Consider the following 18,725-nt stretch of genomic DNA (forward strand, 5'->3'; position numbering starts at 1 on the left):
TTGACAAATATGTCTAAATCCTACAACTTTTCATGTCTGAAAAAAATGAAAAATATTTCAAGACAACAGTGAGTTATTTTTTTCTAAATAATGACAATGTGAATTTGAACATGTTCATACAGAAAAATTGCGCAAGATGCATGCCCATCTTGCAAAAATGTCTGTTCACAAGAAAACAGCTTGCAATATCCAATTGTGGAATGGAACAGGCACCCAACACACATTTCCCTTTTCATGTTAGAACTAAAGCAAGGGTAAAATAGCAAACAATTTCAACCTCCGATCTCAAGCTTCACACGTCCACTTCCGACTCTTTCTATGGCTTCCAGAAAAATCCACCAATCTTATGCGTACTCAAAACAAATACATAACTTAAATTCATTTCTAAGAACACAAAGCAGCAGACCTGCTGCCAATTAAGTGACTGCCTCAACAGTGTTAGAACAAAACTTTAATGATTTACAATGAACACTACGTACCTTCTCTCGCTTTGGGGCAATTGCATCCAGTTCATCTATAAAAATAATAGCTGGTGCGTTTTTGTCTGCTTCTTCAAATGCTTTCCTCAAATTACTTTCAGACTCGCCAGCAAGTTTGCTCATTATCTCAGGACCTGTAAAAAATATTACATGAGTAACAGGTTGGTATGCAATATTATTGGATTAAAACTACATATTCAGATCATGGGGGAACAATTGGTTTTGAATCTTGAATGCTCTCAGCCTGCAAGAATTAATTATTTAGTGGCTACCAAAATGCATGCAAATAATATTGCTATATATTACCACATCTTTCATTCCCTAAAACATAATTTTTAAATAAAAGTTCCAAGGAACCAAAAATTTAGCTATACATTAACATAGCAAAGTACCTACATAACAATATTTTTCTCAGGAGGAGAATAAACAACTGGTGGTGGAATGTTGTTACTTTAGTGCATCACAGGTTTCCCATTTCTACCATTCACATGGAAAGTACATTGAAGCACATGTACCTTGATTTTTTTCTCAAATTGTGTGTGCGACACTTTTTTAAAAATTATATGGTTGTACTTCAATAGCTTGGCCAATCTATACCGCGTTTGGTAGAACCTGCCCCGCTTCCCGCGCTAGGGAGCGCTCAACAGTTTCCGTGCTGGGGAAAGTCAAAGCCAGGCAGCCAATTAAAATACGCAACGTCGCAACAGCGTCTACGTAAACGCCTCTCTTCTGGCTTTCATTCGCTCCTCGCTGCCCAGCAGACGATTTTTTCCTCGTTTCTCATTGACACCGAAAAACTGTTGAGCGCTCCCTAGCGCAGGAAGCGGGACAGGTTCTACCAAACGCGGTATAATTGGGGTGCAATTTTTTTTAGCATCCACAATGTGTTGCATTCATTATCAAATGAATCACATGAACCACCATATCTATTTCGTATTTTACATGTATGTTGTGTGTATTCATATTAAGCATCATACCACCATGGGATATCAAGGGAGTGAGGAAGTATTATTTGTACTTGCAGAATTTATTGTATATTTTAGTAGTTTGTGCACTATATTCATATTGAATGGCTACTAAGTTTTCACTAGGCAATTGGAAGTGCACTTGTAAAGCAACAAATTTGATTAGCAAAAAATAAGACAATTAGCACTACACAAAACTTTTTGTACTGAAGTAACTAAAAAAAAAACATTATTGAGAGAAAAATTTGGGTCGGAATGTTTAATATATTCTATCACAATTTGAATGGAATAATAAAGTATTCAATTAGTAAAAACTAGCTTTATATGCTAATTTAAAAAGGTTTACAAGAACAAGCACACAATAATGGGGAAGAACAATTACCGTTGATAAGGAAAAAGAAGGCTCCAGTTTCATTAGCGACTGCTCGAGCTATTAAGGTTTTCCCAGTTCCTGGTGGTCCATACAACAGGATTCCTCTTGGAGGCTTCACACCAATAGCTTTGAATAAACTAGGATGACGCAACGGAAGTTCAACCATCTCTTTGATCTGAGCCAACTGCTTCCTGCATCCTCCGATGTCGTCATAGCCAACAGCATGGAGAGCTTCTTCCTCTTCCTGGAATTGAAAAGTATTAGCTTGATTGCATTATCACTAATAATACCAAAGTAATGTACATTTCATGGTTTTCAGAGCAAGTGAAGTTTTAGTATTGCACAGGTGAAGTTCAATATTTCCATTGTTTTTGTTATTCGATTAATTTTGAAGGATCATTGCCTTTATTAACAAATGTCCCTTCATTGCATTATTTGTTTCGCAAAGCAGTGATCCTTCAAAATTAACGGATAACTAGTGCCACATATTTAGGGCGAATAAAAGATCACGATTTCGGTATAAAAACTAGCATCAAAAGCAGCATATAAAATGGCAATTGTGTTAAAATTATGAATAAAACCATAAATATGACTTAAAAACTACACTTATTACATAATAAACATTTCCCTTGCAATAGCACATATATGTAGTTTTCAAGAGTATTTAGTTTATTCCTGTGTAAAAGAAAATTTTGCTTCTCAAATATTAACAGCAGAATGAATATTTTTTTTGATTTGCATAACACAGGATAATCGAGACTTCAGAAAAAGTGACAACAAACACCAGTAAAAAATCATGTTCAAGAGTTTAGTTCACATAATTTTGTGACAAAACATGGTGGGTAAATGCACCTCACACCTTTGAAAAAGATGAAAAATGAACGTTACAGAGTGTTATTTCATATTTCTTGTTTTTGTCAAAAACAAAATATGCATGCCTCTACCATATGCATACCAATGCAAAATTGCAACGTGGAAATACAGAACTTCTTATTTTAATTCAGGTACTCACGTTTTCTGCGAAGCTGTTTTAAGTAATTTTCTATTAATTTCGGTAGCCACAGTCACCATTCTCGTTGGAATTAGTTGTATCGTAGCTTGGCACGTTTACGTGGTTTTTCTGAAACTTTTCAGCATATGGTGTCAACAAATATGCATGACTAGCACTGAGACTGCAAAATCAGTATTATTAGGGATTCAAAATCATTTGGCTAACTGGTATACAAAGGTTGGAACATTTTAAATTAATAAATGACGAACATGCAGAACTAAGGCTCAAAATCGAATATGCAAAAAAAAAACACAAATCATACATTCCATTTTAATTTTCTTTTTAAACACACAACTTTTTCCTTTCAGTAATATTTCACACACAGTCATTATTTACTTAATCCTGCATAACACAATTGAGCTAACTGGTGCCAATCAAATACACTGTAATGCTTTCTCATACATTTTTATAATGTGGCAAGTCACAAATATATAAACATGGCTTCAATTTCTCTCTTTCGTTATATTGCAAAATTTATTGAATTCCAGAGTAAAACTACATTCAGACCATACCTCTCTTTTAATGGGCTCTCCGTCACAATGAATAACAGTATCTGGTGCAACAATGCAGTACGGAGAGGGATCAGTCTCCACAACTTTAAATTCAATAGCTCTCATGCCACCTCTCACTACAAATGTGTCATCCTTGTGTATTGGTCTATAGGCTTCCAAAAAGTATGGTTTTAGATAAACTTCAAACAGATTTCTGAAAACATGAGATAGACAATAAATTAACTCTTACAGAAAAGGTAATATTCACAAAGGTACATATTCCAAACACACACAGACAATGTAAGGACACTGCAAAGTTGGGATGACCCAATAAGTAATTTTGGCCGATACTGATAAAGTACTGATATAAAATTTACTGATCCTGATATCTTGCCGATCGGATATGAAATTCCAAATGGTTCGTTGATCTCCTTAATAAATGTATGTTACCAGATGAACCAAGATTTGTAATGCAAAAGAAGCTGCATATTTACATAAAAATGTACAGTATATCCATAAAAACTAACAAAATGACAATATTGGACTAAATTATAATTTACGCATGTATAGTGCATGTGCATGTATAATGCACACACTGGTTTTGGATGGGTAAAAGTGACAAAAAATTATATCTCGTATATAAAGCACAGTACAATCCTGTTTCAAGAAATGGCTTTCTTAGTTGTAGGTTGTAAATCTGTTGCGATGCTGATCAAGAGTGAATGACGTCATATCCATTCAATTGCTCATTACATATTTTTCAAAATATATACTTTTTCTTTCTGTGACTAATGTAACATTTATACGAGGCACATTCAGGACCTTTAAAATAGCAGTTAGCAGCACAAGACTTCTTCCATTAAGGAATTTACACTCTCCATATATATATATTATTATTATTGGTGAGTCATACATTTTTTCATTTTCTTTTTCCTTACGTTTTTTTCCATCCAAAGCACCATAGAAATCAGAATGTTTCTTCATTTTTTGATGAACTTATTTCAACCGTATTTCACATTAGTGTCGTTATCTTGTATGGAATACGGTTTTCATATTCAGAAACTGCAGGATTCAAGCTTTACAACGATATGTAACATGATAGGGTTCCGTAAACATGAAAAAGCAATGCAAGTGTCCCAAAATCATGGAATGAGCCTGTACGGTTTCATGTTTGGTGTCTGAATTATTCCATGCATAATACGCACCACAGTTTTTGGGGGCAAAAATTTTGGAAAAAAAGTGTGCACTATACACGAGTATACGGTATTTATAGATATATTGGAATAGCAAAATTATTGGTAATTTTACTGATAAATCAAAACACTGATATGCCTATATAGGCTGATACCGGTAGAGTATCGATTAATCTGTCCAATCCCTAATATAAAGCTGGTTGAACTGACAGTATTATGTTATTCAGAAACAGACAGTGCCACTCATACTACACATAAGCTACTATTGTTTACTCAAATTGCAAGTATGAGGTCTTTACAGTATTGAAATTACTGAACATGAACACTACACTAGGTCATAGTAAGTTAAAAATGACAATGAAAGAAATATTCCAGCATTCTTATCAAGATTGAAGAAAAAACAGTGGACTTAGAGAAACAAAAATTATACAATGGACATGCAACAAATTATTTTACAATTGGATAAACTCATATGGAATGACTCTTAAGGTGATCTGTAAACTATATCCATTGTAAACTTACCCTGTTAGACCTTCAACGGTATCATCAATGGGCAGCACATGTATTCTCTTTCCGTATTTCACATCAGGGCATGGCTGAACAGCCACAATATCACTAAGGCGCACCCTGAGATTGTTTCGGACGACTCTATTCATTCGTATCTTCTCATCAGAACATGTGTCATCTGAAAGGACGATGCACACAGTTTCCTTCCTTCTCTTGCCCTTCAGGAGCACAGTATCACCCCGGAAAAGTTGTAATTCGTCCATTTTTGTCTGAAAGTAATAGGTTCCATTATATACAAACAGAACAAAGTATTATTTGTAATACTACTTTCACTTTCAAAAAGGTATTAAACACAAGACACTGTACCATGTGCAGATGAGTTGAAACTAATGCTGTGCCAACATGGACTTTGTGACAATGATTATTGCCTGTAATATTATGGTTAGTTTAAATCAAAACACTTGTTACATTGTTATGTTATGGTTTCAATGGAAATGAAAATTAAGGAGTAAAAATGAAGAGGAAAGTGGCAGAGACACAGCACATAAGCATAAACAGTTTTTGTTAGAGTAAGGTAATTGTTGACCTGTGTCTTATTCAACGGAAGCAAAGGTGATAACTGGAATCAATATTAGAGAAAGCAAAGTGATTCATAGTAAAGAAATTATCTTACGTGCATAAGTTTATGAAGAAGCTGACAGTGGTCTTGCACTGAACGTGAAACAAGAACAAAAGTGTGTTTCCGCATCTACTGATATGTCAGTAAGTACTTTGAAACTAAAATGATCGCTACAAAGTAACTGGGAAGGGATTAGTAACACCTAACAAACCACGCAGAAGAATGAATTTAAGAGTGATGTGCACGAATTTGACAAGTGTGTTATTCGAAGAACAATTGACGAATTTCACGATCATGAAAAACCAGAGTGCTACTTTAGATTCGTATTTTTTTTCTATAACACAACAGCGTATAGCCTTTGCCAGTGTCATGTCTAGTAGAATTGTAACTTCCACGTGTTGCAACACTGCTCCTATGAGTCACGTGACTTCTTCTGGAGACTACAAACATTTCCAGCTTTGCGCATGACAGCTCAGGCTAAACCGAATGAGCTGGATGTGTAGCTTGAATAATTTCTGGGAAACCAGAATGAAAAACGGTCGCAGAAAAAATAAAAAAAACACTAAAAATAACTGTTACATTATTTTGCAGGTTTCAATGGAATGTATTAAAACTTACCATTGAAAGGCTCAGGAGTAAAACTTTGTAACCAACACTCATTACAAATGAGTTACCATTGGATTCAGCTGCAGCAAAGTCTCCAGCTACTGTACAATAGTGAATTAAGTTCCTTCAGCAGCCGGTGATGGTCAGAAGCACATGGGAACATCTGGGTAACCCATAAGCCACAATGCAATGGATGAATTTTTGAATTTGAATTTAAAATTTTGGGAGCGTCAGCACTTAGGCTAATTTGCTCCCGTCACATTATACGGAGTCCAGCCCCTTACCATTACAAATAACAACTCTAACGTTGCATAACTAAAAATTTTAAAACCTTAAAATGTTCTGACTTCTGTTAAAAACTGAGGCTGTAAACGGGCACTCAGCACACGCAAGGACATAAAACAGGACAACACACACAAAATTATACTGGCCATAGTGCCAGTCGCCAGAGCCTCGTTAGTCTCTTGTCCAGGGTGCACTACGTGGAAGTGAGGTTGACTTTTGGGCTCCTACGTGGAAGGTACCCCTTGCACCCCACAATGCAATGGATGAACTTTCATCTGTGTTTGTATTGGTGGGTTATTAAATTTTACCTGCAAGCCACTCAATTATTCTGAATTACTTTGAAATGTTAGTTTTTCACGTGTAGTATTGGTGGGAATCAGTGAAAGTATGGGAATTTGAATCAGCATCTGTTTAAAGTGATATTGACTCAGCCCTACCCCAAATTATAGCCAATAGTTCTGAAGATTGGTACAGTATATAATTTAGATCTCAACTTTATGAATATCAGCTACATCAAAAGCACACCAGTAGCAAAACATATAGTTCCAGCTTACTGAAAACATTTCAGGTTGACAAATCGTCTAGTTTGAAATTACATTCACAGCACTGGACATTTTGTTGTGTGTGTGTGTGTGATCTTTCTTCCAAAACAAATCTGTTCATAACTACCATAAACTGAAATTTCAAAAAATGCAATTTAAGGCAGTGATGGAAATTAATAGTAGCGCAATAAAGGAAAATAGAAATTAGACTCAGTACCTTTCTCATTTATTAAATTGCTTTTTTAGGTGACTTAAGAAATTTTTATCCCGATGAACATTTTAAATATTATTAAATACATCTGATCCTTTTAAAGCAGCATCACAAAATATTTCCAGTTTTCAGGTAATTTAAGAATTTTAAATTTACCCAAATTCCTTTGGTTAATTCCTATAGCTTAATAGTATCAAGAAGTAGTATCCATCAAAATGTGATTGAAATACTAAGTCCACTTAATGTTTAGATATGACAATTGGAATTGGGTCTGCAATTTAAAGTGGACAGACGCCACTGTGCTGGCTTACTCAAAATCGAGAACCTTTGGCAGAAACATCACCACACACAACCACTGGGCCAACATGACACAAACGTTTCAACTTACAGGGAACTGACAATGTGAAACTGCGAAAGGACACATTTTATAAATATAATGAACTCTACTGATGTTCTTACTTACTGTGTATTTATCTACTACCATGTCCCTCATTTCCTAATTATGAATTACTGTGATCAGATCTAAAAAGCACAATATAATTTCCTTGTGCATACACAATAGTTCTGGCATATTAGTATTTCTTTTTTTAAAATAACTTTCTTTGGCAGTCTCTCTTATAGGTGGAAGAAAAACCGGACGAAACATTTCACTTCGAGTCATGTTGCGACAAAACGATGTATGTATGCATAAGCCCAGTCACTTCAGTTAACAGACCTCTAATTAAAGACAGGAAACCGGGAAAAAAATCAATTTGAATAGCCCCTGTGGACACTGCAATAAACATCACTGTAGTGCAAGGACAGTAGCAGTATTATATAGATTCAATTCAAAACAAATTGATAAACTAATTCTACACATACATGGATTTTGATGCATGGACGAAATCTGTTTGAACGAACAAACAAAATGAATGACTTCTTGTGTTGCAGCATGTCAGATCTGGCCTTAATTTGATTACTCTATCGCATTCCTACTAATCATGAAACCAGTTATGTCAACCAAGAGGCACAATTTACAGTAGACCTAACAAACCATGTGCGGTCATGTGCTTGCTATGTTATATGCAGCATCTTTCTTTTCCATCTCTTGGTCGCATCTTGCAAGTTATTATGCACAGAAGAAACAAGAAACGTGTAGAACACCATTACTCCAAACAAATACAGCTAACTGAAATACCCAGTGTTTAAAAATGATTTGAATGATTTTAAGTCTTGTTATATTTTATTCCTAAATTGTCAGAATAAGGTACAATTTCACACATATGTAATGTATTCATGATGAAAGTTGTGCAAATTACTCACAATTATAATAATAAAATATATTAAAAACTTACGTTTTGCGAGTATCTATACTGCTTCTGCTACGTTTCGGGACGCCACTGCTCCCTTCTAGGTTATACTCAATTCATAACCTCGTCGACCTTTTATTAGGTATAGGATATGGGATTGGTTAAGTGTGTGTGGTTAAACAGTACACACTTAACACCCATAACAGGTGTGCGTCAATTTTACCATGCTGTTTTCCTGATTAAAACTGCCCCTTGTAACGTTAAAACTTTAAAACTAAATAGCCACGGCCCGCGTGTGCTGCAATTGCAATACTTCAAGTTTTCCTTGTAGAGCGTGAGGCCGGGCGCCTCCCCTCTCCTTCCCCTCCAGTCTTTCCCCTCTCTCCCCCTCCTTTCCAGTTCACGCAAAGTCAAGTGAGAATTCCTCTTCCATTTGAGCTTGGCGTGCTACTTCCGGGTTACGTTAAAACCTATTTTTACGTATTCCTTCCCATCCCACTTTTTGAACATTTTCCCCCACATCTCGTCGATATTCCCATCGTCTCTGTTTAATTTATTCTCTCTTCCCTTACAAATATATGACCCTTCATATACATTCCTTCTTAAAGGTTTTTCTTCTTCCCTAAGCACTTTCCGTTTGGTGATAATGTGGCCTTCGTCAAGGATATGTTCGGAGAGCCCCGTTTTGGGAACCCCCTCTCTTATATCTTTGTCATGTTCTCCCCACCGTACATTCATGCTTCTTCCTGTTTGACCCACATATTCCTTCCCGCATTGGCAAACTATTCCGTACACCCCCTTCATCCCTCCCTCATTTATTTCTTCCTCTTGTCCATCTTTCTTATACCCGGTGAAATGCTTTTCCAAAGTTTTTGGAGCTCGCATCCCACACCTTACACCATACCCTCTTACAAGTCTTTCAATTTTTTCTGATATTCCGGGAAAGTATGGAATGCCTACATATTTATATTCCTCCTCTTCGTCTCTAACTACTTCTTCTTTTCCTTTATTGTCTTTCTTCCTTTTATTCCTTTCTAATTCTTTCCCGTATGTGACTTTAGCTTTACCTAAATTCCCCTTTAACTCTTCTTCTCTGTACCCGTTCCTCTTTCCTATTTTCATTACCCATTCTATCTCTTTACGCAAATCTGCTTGGTTGTTACATAATCTGTGAGCTCGTAAGAAGAAGTTTTGAAATACGTTATTCTTTGTTCTGTTGGCGTGTGCCGATTCTTTGTTGATGTATAGATCTCCCGATAATGCCTTATGGTGAACCCCTGTGTAAATTTTCTTTCCTTCTAAACGAATTGCCAGGTCTAAGAAACTAATCTTACGGTCACCAATCTCCTCTTTAGTAAATTTTATTCTTTCCTCTTGCTCCCCTAAGTTTACGAATAGTTTATCTACTTCCTCCTCCTCACCAATGACAAGGATGTCGTCTACGTATCTGCCGTAAAACTTAATTCCCCTATTTATTAGGCTAAGTGCTATCTTTTCGATAAAATGCATAAATATACTGGAGACTATTCCTGAGACTGGGTTTCCCATTGCTAGCCCTTCTTTTTGAATGTACATTTTCCTGTTTCCCCAAAAATAGTTAAACCCCGTACACAGGTTAAACCATCTAACATATTCCCATGCCTCGACGACATCTATACCCCTACTCATCAACCATCTGTGCAATGCGTCGGCAGCTTTATCTCTAGGAACACTGGGGTATAAATTTACGACGTCAAAGCTCACCACGCGATCAGAGTTACTAATTTCTAGTTTTTCAATCTCCTCTTTGACGTCCATGGAGTTCTTAATACTAAATTCTGTTTTTCCCCCACTCTTTTAATCCTTTTAACTAGGGTTTTAGCAAGCCCGTAACCCGGCTGGCTATACATAGGAATGATAGGTCTAAGAGGAATCCCTTCTTTATGTGTTTTTGGAATTCCGAAAGCGGTTGGGATTTCCCCCTTTTTACACCCCTCTTTTAACTTTTTTTTTTCTACTCTTGCTATTGTTATACTGGTTTCTATGCCTTTATTAATTTCTCGTCTTACTCTTTTTATCGGGTTCGAATCTACAATCTTAAAATCGTTGTTGTCAAAACATTCATCCAATTTCCTCCTATATTCTCCTTTATCTATAACAACAATCTTATTTTCCTTGTCAGATCGTATAATGTGCACATTACTGTCTTTTGCCCATTTTTTAACCTTATTCCACTTTTTTATGTCTTCCTTATGCATTCTTGCCTTGTTAACGTTCCCCCTCCCGTTCTTTACCCGCTTGTTATTCTCTTTTCTAATCTGGTTTTCTATGACGTCATGAATTTTGCGTCTTACCTCTTTCTTATCTTCCTTGTCGTCAATTACTGATATTATCCCTTCCGCTGCTATAATAAATTCTTCCATTTCAATACTACTTTCCCCTATAGCGTATTTTCGCCCTTTTCCCATAATTATCCTCATTTCCTTGGGAAGTTTCTTCTCTGTTAAATTCATTATGCAACCATCGGTTTTTTCTCCACTTTCTCTTCCCTCCCATCCCTAGGGAAATAGGAATGAAAGATCGGGGTAGGATTGAAATGGAAGAATTTATTATAGCAGTCTCAGGAATCGTCTCCAGTATATTTATGCATTTTATCGAAAAGATAGCACTTAGCCTAATAAATAGGGGAATTAAGTTTTACGGCAGATACGTAGACGACATCCTTGTCATTGGTGAGGAGGAGGAAGTAGATAAACTATTCGTAAACTTAGGGGAGCAAGAGGAAAGAATAAAATTTACTAAAGAGGAGATTGGTGACCGTAAGATTAGTTTCTTACACCTGGCAATTCGTTTAGAAGGAAAGAAAATTTACACAGGAGTTCACCATAAGGCATTATCGGGAGATCTATACATCAACAAAGAATCGGCACACGCCAACAGAACAAAGAATAACGTATTTCAAAACTTCTTCTTACGAGCTCACAGATTATGTAACAACCAAGCAGATTTGCGTAAAGAGATAGAATGGGTAATGAAAATAGGAAAGAGGAACGGGTACAGAGAAGAAGAGTTAAAGGGGAATTTAGGTAAAGCTAAAGTCACATACGGGAAAGAATTAGAAAGGAATAAAAGGAAGAAAGACAATAAAGGAAAAGAAGAAGAAGTTAGGGACGAATAGGAGGAATATAAATATGTAGGCATTCCATACTTTCCCGGAATATCAGAAAAAATTGAAAGACTTGTAAGAGGGTATGGTGTAAGGTGTGGGATGCGAGCTCCAAAAACTTTGGAAAAGCATTTCACCGGGTATAAGAAAGATGGACAAGAGGAAGAAATAAATGAGGGAGGGATGAAGGGGGTGTACGGAATAGTTTGCCAATGCGGGAAGGAATATGTGGGTCAAACAGGAAGAAGCATGAATGTACGGTGGGGAGAACATGACAAAGATATAAGAGAGGGGGTTCCCAAAACGGGGCTCTCCGAACATATCCTTGACGAAGGCCGCATTATCACCAAACGGAAAGTGCTTAGGGAAGAAGAAAAACCTTTAAGAAGGAATGTATATGAAGGGTCATATATTTGTAAGGGAAGAGAGAATAAATTAAACAGAGACGATGGGAATATCGACGAGATGTGGGGGGAAAATGTTCAAAAAGTGGGATGGGAAGGAATACGTAAAAATAGGTTTTAACGTAACCCCGGAAGTAGCACGCCAAGCTCAAATGGAAGAGGAATTCTCACTTGACTTCGCGTGAACTGGAAAGGAGGGGGAGAGAGGGGAAAGACTGGAGGGGAAGGAGAGGGGAGGCGCCCGGCCTCACGCTCTACAAGGAAAACTTGAAGTATTGCAATTGCAGCACACGCGGGCCGTGGCTATTTAGTTTTAAAGTTTTAACGTTACAAGGGGCAGTTTTAATCAGGAAAACAGCATGGTAAAATTGACGCACACCTGTTATGGGTGTTAAGTGTGTACTGTTTAACCACACACACTTAACCAATCCCATATCCTATACCTAATAAAAGGTCGACGAGGTTATGAATTGAGTATAACCTAAAAGTGAACAGCCTGAAGAAGGGAGCAGTGGCGTCCCGAAACGTAGCAGAAGCAGTATAGATACTCGCAAAACGTAAGTTTTTAATATATTTTATTATTATAAGTAATGTAACGGTCCAAGTTTAATTGCCAATGGTCATCGCGAAGTTAAGTCACATATGCAAAATGTGAGCACTGTTCGTTACTCGGCACATGTCAATACAATAATCTAACTCCATCCAGACACGTTCCAACATGTTCTCATAAACGGTTTGCACCGAAGTGCTATTGCAAAAGAGTTCTTTGCTGGTGGATCTTTATGAAATTATGTACGAAACTAACCTTGCACACTCACACAATGTTTTGTCCTCACCACTGGCAGCAGAATTTAGAACTACCCCCCCCCCCAAAATTGTTCAAATGTATTTCACGGGATATTCCATCAGTGATTATATTGTGTTGGTCATGGAACGTTTTTATCGAACGAAACCCTGTATATTTTCCCTCTGCATGCTTGATGAGCTTACCTACATACAAGCAGACATACAAACTTACCTGTGACAATGCAACCACAGAATTATCATCGTTGACAGCCTCATCCACAACAAGCCTATTAGGACGATCCTTCCTTCGCAGAATGGCTGTAGCCAAATCATCAGGGCTGAAATTTTAAAATAGAAATAATATAAATTTAGAAATAGTAAAACCTTTATTTTCAGTTATTGTTTCCAGACCAAACAACTGCAATTACTTAAAATCACTTTAGGTGGTGCAATTTGTTAATATTGCTTTGACAAGGAAAAATGTAACATTCTAAAGTCAATATTTAATAACAAAACTGAAACTAATGTTTGTAATACAAATATTTTGTAACATTTGATGGATGGTAAATATGTTATGTTGGGAGCCTCTACTGTTGAAATCTACATGGTTTTGACAGAAATGTCCACAGCCTCTCTACATACACTGATGTATTGCTATTGGCTACTGCTATTTCCACCAAGAAAATACTGCTACCCTTGTGCAGTCATGGTCTCTGGATTCTTAATTACTATAGTGGGGTCAAACACATGGAGGAGAGATAGCAAGTTTGCCCGTAAGCAATGCACATCTTCAAGTTATTTGTGCAATGATCATATATATGTGTCATAGGTGTTAAGTCATTTTTTTAAACCTGAAAACGCCTTTTAAACCTTTTGCATAAGTTTAAAAATAACTTTTATTAAGAGGGCCTCCCCAATGGCACAGTGGTAGCGTCCTCGCCTTGTAAGCAAGGGGTCCCGGGTTCGATACCCGGTGGAGGCACAAGTGGTTCGGATTCCACTTTAAACTGTAGGTCCAGTCCCGATTAGCCTTACTGTGCATAAAGTGGACTTAAAACACCCACTCAAACCAAAACTTTTATTAAGAACGATCCTTACTTATCACCACAAAGGTATGATGAGAACATTCAACGAATCCAAGTGTCAGAAGACACAATGCAACAGAAAGAGTTGTCAGCATCCTTGCAAATATATGCCACCTTCCAGCCTGCATCACGAAATTGGAAAAGTGCAGAGTGAACTGACTAGGTGGGGCATTCTCAGTTGTTGAACGCTGTACCTAGTCATATCATAAACTCTGTTACAAAGTTTAGGGATGGCAACATTGTTTGGCAAGGTAACCCCCAGCAATGTTGCATCAAACAACAACCAGTATCATTGTGTGTTTGGCTGTGGTAGGGGAAACGTAAATTTCACTGCAAGTCGAATGGAGTGGGGTGTATATGAGAACTGTGTGGCAGTAATCGCACTGCACAAAGTTGGCAAATCACCATCGGACATTTTCAACACCCAGAAGATCGTCAAAGCAGTGGCAGTGCGGATTCGACGAAATCCTGTCAGGAAACAAGCAGTGATGGCTCGAGAGCTGAACATTTCGAAAATGTCTTTGTCGCTTGTGCTCCGAAGTGACCTAGGACTCCACTCTTATCGGCAAAGTATTGGTCACTTCCTCACTCCACAGATTAAGGTCCAGAGGGAGCAGAAAACAAAAAGACTCCTTCAGCGTTATGCAAATGGTGGCCACCGGAGGATCCTTTTCATGGATGAAAAAATCTTCACGATTGAAGTGTCTTACATTCGTCAAAAGGACCGTGTTTATGCCTCGACATCCCAGGAAGCTCGTGAAAACTTGTCACGGATCCTCAGAGGCCATCATCCCGCCTCAGTGTTGGTTTGGTGGGGGGTTTCGTACGATGGCACAACTGACTTTCACTTCTGTGAACATGGTGTGAAAACATCTGCACGCGACAGTGTTGGAGCAACTTGTGTAATCGTTGACCAGCACCATGTTCAACAATGAGCCTGTAGTATTATATGGGTGTGAAACATTGAAAGAGGAACATAAATTGAGAGTATTTGAAAATAAGATCCTTTGGAAAATATTTGGACCTAAAAGGGATGAGGAGACAGGTGAGTGGAGAAGGTTACATAATTTAGAACTACATAATTTGTATTCATGTCCAGATATTATTACAATAATTAAATCAAGAAGACTTAGGTGGGCAGGCCATGTGGCACGAATGGGAGAGGAAAGAGGGGTTTACAGGATTCTTGTTGGGAAACCCGATGGTAAGAGACCTTTAGGAAGGCCAAGACGAAGATGGAGGGACAACGATGAGATGGACCTAAAGGAAATCTGTAGGGATGGAAAAGAGTATATAGATCTTGCTCAAGATAGGGACAGATGGAAGGTCTGTGTTACTGCAGACATGAACTTTCAGGTTTAAGAAGGCTACAGAGTTAGTTAATTGTGGAATGTCATGTAGGGTACTACATTTAAAGGTAACACTTTACTATACCGGAGACGGATTTCTTCAAATTTACAGGAGAAAGTACTTACACAAATCATTTTCTGTAGTGTTGTTTATGTTCGGGAATGTAGTTTTGATCCATTTTAATGCGGAAGCATGTGGTTTTCTACGAAAATCTATGTCTGACGCGCTATTACTGCTGCCACCACGTGCGGTCTGCACGAGAGCACAATACGCTCTCGTATTGTCCGTATATGCTAAATTGAACGAAAGGATTGCTAATGGAACCTAACCTAACCTAGTAGGCATACCTCGTCCCTGTGATGGTTCGTGGGGCTATCGTGATTTTCTAGGCTAACGTCAATGGATTTTGGGGCTACCCGTGGATGGTTTGTTGGAAATAATGAACAAAAGTAAGTACTCGTTAATGAAAGAAATACACATTATTTTCGTTAGAAATTCTTTATTTCATCTAAAGAAATGTTCCGCAATGCAGAATAGTACATTAGCAATGTAAAAAATTGTGAAATAAATCATTGATAGGTGTCTCCGGTATAATAAAGTAGTACCAAGACTTTGGTCTGTTCTGCTTCACACTAACATACAAGATGGCGTTTCAGCTAAGAATACTGCACAGAGTGGTGTGTAAGGTAGAATGGATCTGGCAAGAAAAGAGCAAGGAAATTATGGTACCTGTCGTTTCAGGAATAGAATGTGCATTGTAATGAAGTGATAATGGTGACATTGAAAGGTATTCAAGAGGGGTGGGCTCTAGCATGACAGGACATTAATCAGAGAAAGTTTTCATGGTCTAGAGTTAATGATCTCGAATTAATGCCTTAGTTTCCTAGTACTGGTTAATTTCGTATCTTGTTCCTACAAACACTTCAAATGTATTTGAACTGGGCCTCTGCTGCGAGATATTTCGGGTTCTTGTGAGAAAGGGGATCCAAAAAGTTTTCAGAACTAGTTATGAAGGCGAGGTTATGGAAAGCACAGAAACTTAGAGATGAATTATAGCAGATTGAAACGTGTGAGGAAATAAATCTCAGTCTATTAATTCCGAATATTCTTTGGTCGCAAGTGACAGGCAAAGTTGAACGTATCACGTAACATTTTTCAAAAAATCTCACGCCCAAGAAATTATACAATATTATATATAAAAAATACACTACATGCCATTAAACTGGCTCAACAATGGAAAAAGCCAAGTCATGTGCCTCGTGGATGAGACAATGTTCTAAACCAAGTTTTGAAATATTCATGAGATTTACTTAATTTTTCAAGGAAAAATGAAAACACCCATACCAATTCCTTAGATATTTTATTCTTAGCACTTACTAAAAAATAAAACAATTCACTTCGCCTTCGTTCTTCCGTCAAAATGAAAAACAAATGAAACTCGGGAAGGATGACAAACCGATTTGGACATCCGAACTATCTTAAAACTTGAAAAGTACGCAAATTAATAACTTTCACATAACATTTTACACATCTTTCGAAAAGCCTACAACAGTAAAGTAAGAAAATTATACTTACTTCCTTCCTTCAGCCATTGTAAAATGGAAAATGTATCACAACTAGCCGACACGGTTTCACTGAACTCTTCGCTACTGGAAGTTCCCTTCTCGTTGTGTGACGTCACTAGCAACTAGTTTTCAATTGTTTCCAACATGGCAGGCATCAAAGGTAGTGTCATCGATTTTTTCGCATATATATTATGTTTTTACACTTTAATATTACGACAGTTTGATTTTCTATAAAATATTAAAACATAAATTGCGGTAGTATTTTGCAACTTAGTAATTCAGAGTTGGAAATGAGGTGTACAATGTTTTTAAACATTCCAGTTACCTCCCTGCATTAAACTATATCTTACTTGGTCCTTTTGCATTGGTTGAAATGGATCAGGTATTGCCTAATTTTTACAAATGTCTTTAAGTACGCAATAAGCATGAATGTTCCAAATATTATGTGATGCAAGAAAATTACAAGCCAACATATTGCGTTTTTCATGAAGTGTGTTCGCAATCAAGGAATTGGATTAAATTATAAATGACATTTGACAGCATGTCATCTTTCTTGTTAGTAGGTGTGGGTAATCTGGGTAAAAATGCTAATTTGTGTTGAACTCATTTGCGTAACGTGTAATTGGCTGTTGGCATCATGCGTAGGACGTTGTCATGTCAGTGATGTGATGATGTTGCTGTTTTCATAGTTCCAAGTAGGAATACAAATGTATCTGTGTTTGCACATAGCCTAGTGTCAAAAAGACAAAGGCCTAATGAACTACTATACATCCTTAACATAACTTGATCATAAATAGCTTTAGTATTTTATCACTAAAACTTGTACCACAATCCTTTTGTAATCTACATTAAAAACAGGACACCATCCTCTGTCATATCCTCTCTCCGGGTCCATGTCGAAATCTTACATCCTCGATTTCGCAGGGGATTTTTTTTGGTAACAGTTAGATATAGTGAAAACACATTTCTTCAAATTTACAGGAGAAATGATGGGAAAGTACTTACGGAATTGAGTTTGTGTGGACTTTTGGAAGCTGGGAATAGTGTTTTTTCCATTCGTCAACTTACTCGTCCGGTAAATAATATCATTTTCGACATTAATGTATCTCCGTTGCACGATAGCTCATGCCACCATTACCGCCGACTACGTGAATCAAATGTTCTTTGCGTTCGAATATGTAACCCCATGCCAGTGTAGAAACCACGAGGTAGTGTTACCACATGGTGTGTGAGTGGTTTTTTTTCCAATTTAATTTTCTATGATTGCCTAACCTAACGGAACCTAACCTTCCGTGAATGGTTTGTGGATCAATTTGCTTAAAAACCTTTTGTGAATAGTTTGTGCGGCATTTTTCGGATCATAATTTTGGAAACACTGCATATCAGCTGACGATAACAACGTGAGTCAATATTTGCCCGCCATATAGCAACGACCAATAAATACTTGTAATGTGAAAAATTACGCTTTTTTCAGTGAAAAAAACATAATCCCAAGTTGAAAAATGTTCCGCTATGCACATAAGGTAAGTACAAATGTAAATAATTTGGAAATAAAAGAGTTAAATGTGTTTTCACTATATCTAACTGGTATCTTTTTTATATATATAAAGAGTATGTTCTGCTAATTGTGAATAATAAAATTCTGGATCGCGGAAATAAGTATTTACAACTGTACAGCCCTTTGAAGTTGAGATGTAGCCGTTTGAAGTTGCAAGGTGGTTGCTGTGTTGAAATTTCCCACCGAGTTTGGGCTCCGCTCCTGGGGTAATTAACCTACCA

The 18,725-nt window shown here is 37.2% G+C and overlaps 1 protein-coding gene across 1 annotated transcript in view; it reads right to left on the reverse strand.

Moving 5' to 3' along the window:
- Positions 1–17,094, reverse strand: part of TER94 (Transitional endoplasmic reticulum ATPase TER94) — a 35,047-nt gene extending 17,953 nt beyond the window's left edge. The window contains exons 1-6 of the mRNA XM_083132177.1: positions 16,957–17,094; positions 13,179–13,284; positions 5,075–5,328; positions 3,381–3,573; positions 1,827–2,061; positions 480–613 (exon numbers count right to left, since the gene is read on the reverse strand). Of these exons, the coding sequence (XP_082988303.1) occupies positions 480–613; positions 1,827–2,061; positions 3,381–3,573; positions 5,075–5,328; positions 13,179–13,284; positions 16,957–16,973 (939 nt within the window). The 5' untranslated portion in view covers positions 16,974–17,094. The remainder of the gene's footprint in view (positions 1–479; positions 614–1,826; positions 2,062–3,380; positions 3,574–5,074; positions 5,329–13,178; positions 13,285–16,956) is intronic.
- Between the last annotated feature and the right edge of the window lie 1,631 nt (positions 17,095–18,725).

The sequence above is a fragment of the Lepisma saccharinum genome, chromosome 1, assembly GCF_977018435.1.
Source record: "Lepisma saccharinum chromosome 1, izLepSacc3.1, whole genome shotgun sequence".
Lineage (NCBI taxonomy): Eukaryota > Metazoa > Arthropoda > Insecta > Zygentoma > Lepismatidae > Lepisma > Lepisma saccharinum.